Genomic DNA, 6,552 nt, shown 5'->3' with positions numbered 1-6,552 from the left:
TCCATGACCCCTTCTCTGAGTCCAAGGATGACAGTGGACTCCCCCTTCCTCTTGAGCAGGAAGTCGGGCTTCTTCCTCTGCTTAGCATCCTTGGAGCCGTCGTTCGTTCGCTCCCCTCCCTCCAACAGGCTGAGAGCTCTCTGCGGGGCAGGCACCTGACCCTCCCTGACTCATTCACCTCTGCAACCCCGGGCACGAAGAAGCCTCCGTGATGCCAGAGTATCTCATTCGTTCTCCGCGAGGCAGGCGGGGCGGAGGCGCTCCCGGATGAAGGCACGAGATGCGAGAGGTGGTGACCCTCCCGAGGCCACCGTTTGTAAGTGCAGGAGCCTGGACGAGCCCCTCCCCCTCCATTCCCTGTCTGGCGGGGGCGGGGGTGGGGTGGGGGGGTTGCAGAAGGCAGCTCAGCCTTAGCTGGGGGTGGGCGGTGGGGGGGGGGGGGCTGATGGGCGCTTCTACGAACGCCAGGGACAGGATGGTGAGTGGGCTGGGAGCGGACCGAGGGAGGGAAGAAGGAACAGGGTATTTTTGCATTTTGACATTACAAAAGCGCCCATGAGATTGTCAGAGACTGGCCGGCAGCATCTGTTTGGGTTCGGAATTGGCAGGCGAGGCCGAGCTGGGCGGAGGGAGGGCGGCCGCGGGCGGGGGGCGGGGGGGGGGGGGGGGGGCGGTGCCTCCGCCCGGAGAAGGGCTATCCCCTTTAAGAGCTCCGCCCAAAGGGGCGCTGCCACCCCGAAGGAGGCGGGCAGCCGCCGCTTCTCATTCATTGTCTTGACAAGAGCATCCTCAGCGGGCAGTCTCTGGCTCCGCCGGCTCCTTCCTCCTCCTCCTCCTCCTCCTCCTCCTCCTCCTCCTCCTCCTCCATTTGGGGGTGGGTCACTCATCTCTCAGCGGCAGGTAAGCCTGGGTCCCCGGGCAAGGGACTAGGCATCCCTGCCCCGGGCCACCTGTGGGGCCGGCGTCAGCTTGGCGGAAGCCGGCTGTGGGGGCGGCCGGGCTGTCGCGCGCCGCCCGGGGGTGGGAGAGAGCCCACCGTCCGCGCCGCCGTGGAGGGGACTGGCCCCGGGGGTGGGCGTGCGTGGGAGGGCCCATCCGCGTGTCCCAGGGCGCTGTGAGCAGGCCAGGGTGAGGGACCACCGCAGCCAAGATGGAGGTGGGGGAGCCGGGGGCCTGACGCTCCCCGGAACGGGCATCGGGGGTGGGGGTGGGGACAGGGTGGGGTGCGCCGAGCAGCTGCCCTGAGCCTGGAGACAGGAAGGGGTTGAGAGCAAAACAAGAAAAGACCAAGTTCCCCTTTCCGCGGTTTCTGGGCCTGGTACCTGCGGTGGGGGAGGAGGCAGGGTGGGGCGCCGGCTTCCTGTCCCCCAACCTCGGTTTTGGGGCTCCCCTCTCCCCAGGCCCAGGTCTCTCACCTGGGACTGATCCCCCTGTTTCCAGACTGCTTCTTCTCACAATGCTCCTCACCTGCTCTCTGGGCAGGTGGCCCTGGAGCCTCCTGGAACCTCCCAGGCCAGGCCGGGGGGGGGGGGGGGCGGGGGGGATGCCTGGGTGAGAAGGGGTGAAGCTGGGCGGGTGGAGTGGAGGCCTGGCAGGGCGCCCTCTGAGCCGGCAGCGTGGCCCCGCGGCTCAGCAGGAAGGTGATGCAGGTGGGAGTCAGGATGGGGTCTGGAACCTGGGGAGCCAGAGGCAGTCCCCTTGGCTTTAATCGCTCTCTGCCCAGCCATGGTGGGGGAACCGTCTTCACTGGACCTCAGAGAAGTCAGCACTGCCTCTCCCTGTGGATAGTTTCAGTGCAGGTGGAGACAGTATTTAAGGGCACCTGCTTTGGCAGACTCTAGAAGCAGAGGTGTGGGAAGGAGATAGTAGGACCCAAGCCATCTGCCTGTTTCTGGTGTCCAGAGACCTGTTGGGGAAGCTGTCTTGACCCCAAGGACCTGCCTCCCAGGCAGGCCTGCACGCTGCTTCCCTGTGTCTGCGGAGCCCGGTGCCAGCAGGCGATGGGGGGCCAGCCCTGTCCCTGCCTTCAGGAAGCTCCCCATGTAGGTGTGAAGGATGCGAGGCCTGGCTGCTGTGACTGAGCGAACCCACCCTCCAGGCTGTCTACACTGAAGCCCCCAGAGTGTGGGAGTGAGGCCTCAGAGAGGAAGGGCTGTGTCCATCAGCGGTCGACAAATCGACACTTGGTGCTACCCCACACCAGGCTCTGCCCTAGAGGCTGAGGGTACAGACGTGAGGCCTGGGGTGGGTAGAGAAGGTTGGCCTTGCAGGTTAGCCGGGGGTGGGGGTGGGGTGGGGTGAGAAGGGGTGAGGAAGGCGAGCATGAGGGCAACAGGATGGCAGTTATGGTGGAGGGGGCAGGGAGCCCAGGGAGATGAATTAGCCGAGACCTTAAAGGCCAGGCGGAGGGGTGTTCTGGGGGGCACAGAGGACACTCTAAGGTCAGAGTTGACCTGAAGCTCCCTTCAAAGCCCTCAAACCCCACGTTCCCCGCCCCCCAGGATGAGCCGGCAGGTGGTCCGCTCCAGCAAGTTCCGCCACGTGTTTGGACAGCCAGCCAAGGCCGACCAGTGCTATGAGGACGTGCGCGTCTCACAGACCACCTGGGACAGTGGCTTTTGTGCTGTCAACCCCAAGTTCGTTGCCCTGATCTGTGAGGCCAGCGGGGGAGGGGCCTTCCTGGTGCTGTCCCTGGGCAAGGTGAGCCCCTGGAGCCGCAGTGTTCCACTTGAGGGGGCCTCTGGCCATCCAGTGGCCCCTTGGGGGTCCTGATGGCTGTCGCTAAGCCTCCCCGGGCGGCAGCGTTGTCATCTGTAAAACTGAGCTGGGCCACATGAGCCTTACGCCTCCTCCAGCTCCTACATGTAGTGGTCGCATGGAAACTGGAGCTCAGATGACACCAGAAAGGTCACACGGCGAGTCCTGCAGACCCAGGGCCTGGTCTCCCAAGCCTGATGCCCCTGTGGAGCACAGAGAGGGCTCCGTGGGGAGAGGGGAGACCCAGCGGTGCTCTCAGGGTAGGGGTGGCTCTGGGCCTGGGCCTGCTTGAGCCCTGGCCCCCCCTGCTGCAGGCAGGGAGGGTGTAAGAGGCCCTCTCTCCTCCCCCAAACCTGCCTTTCCTCTGGTCCTGCTCACAGCCACCCCCATCCGCTCTGCTGACCCCCACCCCCAGCACACTCCTGTGCTCTTGGGGGGTGAGACAGGAAGGGGAGATCGGCCCTAAGACGTTACCTTAAAAGGGCCGATGGAAGCAGAGAGAAGAGGAAGTGGTTGTGGGGTGAGAGCTGGGTGCGCTCTTCACACAGGAAGCCCTGCCGAGGCAGCAGCCGTCCCCGGAAGCGGCCATTTCCAAACCTCTGCTCCTGCCTGGGGCCAATTATGACGGCCTTTCCTGGTCCCTGTCCTTTTGGAAGGACCCATCTCCATCCCCATCCCCACACTTCCTTGGGGAACCCTAATCTTAATGCAGCCTCCCTTCCCTAGAGCCTTGGCCTGTCATCCCCTGGAAGCTTCACTCAGGGAAGGGGGCGGGGGCCAGCCCCAGGGCATAGGTGAGATGTCAGGACCTTGGCCAGGGTCTAACACTAAGGCAGGACCAGCGCCCGGTGTGGCATCCCCTTCCTGCACTACTTGTGGCCAGCCCTTCTGAGCTGCCCGGACAGGGACCCCACTGCCTTCCTCTGTGCCTCTCTGAAAGGGTCTGGGGAGGTTGGATCAGGTTTGGAGAGCAAAAACACCTCCCTCAGAATCCTGCTGTGCTCTCTAGACTGGACGTGTGGACAAGAACGCGCCCATGGTCTGCGGCCACACAGCCCCGGTGCTGGACATCGCCTGGTGCCCGCACAATGATAATGTCATTGCCAGTGGCTCTGAGGATTGCACAGTCATGGTGAGTGGTGGGGGGGACACGGGGGCCGGGAGAGCTCCAGCACCAGATCTGATATTTGGAGCCCCCAAGTCTCACTTGCCCCCTCTCTGCAGGTGTGGGAGATCCCTGATGGGGGCCTGACGCTGCCCCTGAGGGAGCCTGTCGTCACCCTGGAGGGCCACACCAAGCGCGTGGGCATCGTGGCCTGGCACCCCACAGCCCAGAATGTGCTGCTCAGTGCAGGTGCCTGGGGGAAGAGGAGGGGCGGGCTGGTCACGTGACAGCGAGGCTCGTGGCTTCTGACAGTGGGGATATCACCCAGGTTGCGACAACGTGATCCTGGTGTGGGACGTGGGCACCGGGGCGGCTGTGCTGACGCTGGGCTCGGACGTGCACCCGGACACAATCTACAGTGTGGACTGGAGCCGAGATGGCGCGCTCATTTGCACCTCCTGCCGCGACAAGCGCGTGCGCATCATCGAGCCCCGCAAAGGCACTGTTGTAGCTGTGAGTTGCCATGTATCGTGCCCCTTGACCCTAGGACATTTACCCTTGTACACGCCACCAGCTGGGTCCCTAGATGCTGCCCTCCCTTGCTCTCACCTGGAGTCTGGTCATTAGGATGAGTGTGCGGGTACTGACTGACCACCTCCCTTTCCTTCCAGGAGAAGGACCGTCCCCATGAGGGGACCCGGCCTGTGCGCGCCGTGTTTGTATCTGATGGGAAGATCCTGACCACAGGCTTCAGCCGCATGAGTGAGCGGCAGGTGGCGCTGTGGGACACGGTGAGTGCCGGGTGGGGAGCGGCGATCGGGCAGGACTGGAGGCTTAGTCCCCGCCCTGCCACTTGCATGATCCCACACAGCCATGGGCCTCAGTTTACCCTCTGTGGGATGGAGGTTTCCGCTGGTTGTTCTGTGAGGGCCTTCCCCGAGTCCCTGCCCGGTGGGCTTCACAGGCCTGACTTGGACCAGCTCATTGTTCCCTGTCTCACCCATCTCTACAGAAACACCTGGAGGAGCCACTGTCCCTGCAGGAACTGGACACGAGCAGTGGCGTCCTGCTGCCCTTCTTTGACCCCGACACCAACATAGTCTACCTCTGTGGCAAGGTGTCCCAGTCGGGCAGCGGCTTGTGGAGGGAGGAGGGGGGGTCTGGGGTGGGGGTGGGGTGGATCTTGGAGAGGACCAGGCAAGAGGGATCTGTCGGTGCTGATCCCGGGGTTTGCACGCGCCACCTGCAGGGTGACAGTTCCATCCGGTACTTCGAGATCACTTCCGAGGCCCCATATCTGCACTATCTCTCCATGTTCAGTTCCAAGGAGTCCCAGCGGGGCATGGGCTACATGCCCAAACGCGGCCTGGAGGTGAACAAGTGTGAGATTGCCAGGTGACTGACCCCTGCCCCTGCCCCGAGCATGCTCCCTGGGCTGTGCTGACCCCGTGCCGACCTTGGATTCCAGCCGCCCCCATGCCGCAGGCGCTGCTCACCTTCTCGTTTCCACAGATTCTACAAGCTGCACGAGCGGAGGTGTGAGCCCATTGCCATGACAGTGCCTAGAAAGGTGATGCTCCCATGCCCCTTCCTGGGCTGCGGGCCAGGCACTGACCTCACACACTTGCTGGGTGGTGGTGGTGTGGCCCAAGCACTCGCTTACCCAGCCTTGGCCTTGCCCACAGTCGGACCTGTTCCAGGAGGACCTTTACCCACCCACCGCGGGGCCTGACGCTGCCCTCACGGCTGAGGAGTGGCTGAAGGGCCAGGATGCCGGGCCCCTCCTCATTTCCCTCAAGGATGGCTATGTGCCCCCAAAGAGCCGCGAGCTGAGGGTCAACCGGGGCCTGGACACCGGGCGCAGAAAGGCAGCACCAGAGGCCGGTGGTACCCCCAGCTCGGTGAGAAGTGGACGGGAACCTGGGAGGCAGGACGAGAAGACCTATAGGGCAGGGGCTGCTACTGATAGATGGAGTCATTGTCCGAGTGGAAGGTGGCTGGTGTTTGGGCCCCCTCACACTCACGACGTTGGGGATCCTTTGGGGGCCGGGAGTGGGGGATCCTGAGGCCTCAGAAAACAGGTTTCAAGCTTATTGGCCTGCAGCTGTCTGGGCAGCAACCAGCTGAGAGACAGAAGGGCCAGGCCCTGGGGCTCTTGGTAGGGGGGTGGGGGGCTGCCAGGGTCAGGGGAGCCCGGGATGGAGCTGGGACTCACGCGACGATGGGTCCCCCAGGACGCCATACACCGGCTGGAGGAGGAAATGAAGAAGCTCCAGGCCACAGTGCAGGAGCTACAGAAGCGCTTGGAGAGTCTGGAGGAGACAGTCCAGGCCAAGTAGAGGACCCGAGGGCCTCAGCTGGGGCCACAGCATCACCTCCCTCCCTTCCAGTCGTACCCTTCTCCCCAGGCCACGATGGCAGATAAAAAATAAAATGGCTTTATTTTCTGGTACCTCTCAGACTCTGATGGCCACCTGAATGCTGGGTCTGCTGAAATGACCTGCCCTTGAGCTTTCCCCTCAGTTACCTTGTGAGATTGGCCCATAGCAGGAGCCGGGGAATGCCTCCAAATACCCTAGACCACAGGAACAGGCCTTGGTGGGTGGGAGCCCCCATGCTGATGTGGGCCGCGAGCCTACTCTTTTCCAGCTCCTTCGCAGAGCTGGCAGGGTCTGAGCCGCTCCAGGCCC

The 6,552-nt window shown here is 63.6% G+C and overlaps 1 protein-coding gene across 2 annotated transcripts; it reads left to right on the top strand.

Moving 5' to 3' along the window:
- The first annotated feature begins 292 nt into the window (after positions 1–292).
- Positions 293–6,314, top strand: CORO1A (coronin 1A). 2 transcript variants are annotated; one of them, XM_030301591.1, is made up of 11 exons: positions 293–316; positions 2,502–2,700; positions 3,767–3,889; positions 3,982–4,111; positions 4,191–4,375; positions 4,534–4,653; positions 4,875–4,979; positions 5,112–5,257; positions 5,375–5,432; positions 5,548–5,763; positions 6,097–6,314. In XM_030301591.1, the coding sequence occupies exons 2-11, from the start codon at positions 2,503–2,505 to the stop codon at positions 6,199–6,201; spliced, it is 1,386 nt and encodes a 461-aa protein (XP_030157451.1). In that variant the 5' UTR covers positions 293–316; position 2,502; the 3' UTR covers positions 6,202–6,314. The 2 variants fall into 2 exon arrangements, with proteins under 2 accessions (XP_030157451.1, XP_030157450.1); XM_030301590.1 differs by lacking the exon at positions 293–316 and adding an exon at positions 756–900.
- The last annotated feature ends 238 nt before the right edge of the window (positions 6,315–6,552 follow it).

Source organism: Lynx canadensis, chromosome E3 (assembly GCF_007474595.2).
Source record: "Lynx canadensis isolate LIC74 chromosome E3, mLynCan4.pri.v2, whole genome shotgun sequence".
Lineage (NCBI taxonomy): Eukaryota > Metazoa > Chordata > Mammalia > Carnivora > Felidae > Lynx > Lynx canadensis.
The sequence above is the reverse complement of the archived record's forward strand: the minus strand, read 5'-3'. Positions and strand labels throughout refer to the sequence as shown.

Bases quoted from the DNA above. Each gene is read 5' to 3' on its own strand.
- CORO1A (XM_030301591.1), top strand. From the start codon at position 2,503: ATGAGCCGGCAGGTGGTCCGCTCCAGCAAGTTCCGCCACGTGTTTGGA. The intron at 4,980-5,111 runs GTGTCCCAGTCG...CGCCACCTGCAG, and splicing joins TAGTCTACCTCTGTGGCAAG to GGTGACAGTTCCATCCGGTA. The intron at 5,258-5,374 runs GTGACTGACCCC...TCGTTTCCACAG, and splicing joins AACAAGTGTGAGATTGCCAG to ATTCTACAAGCTGCACGAGC.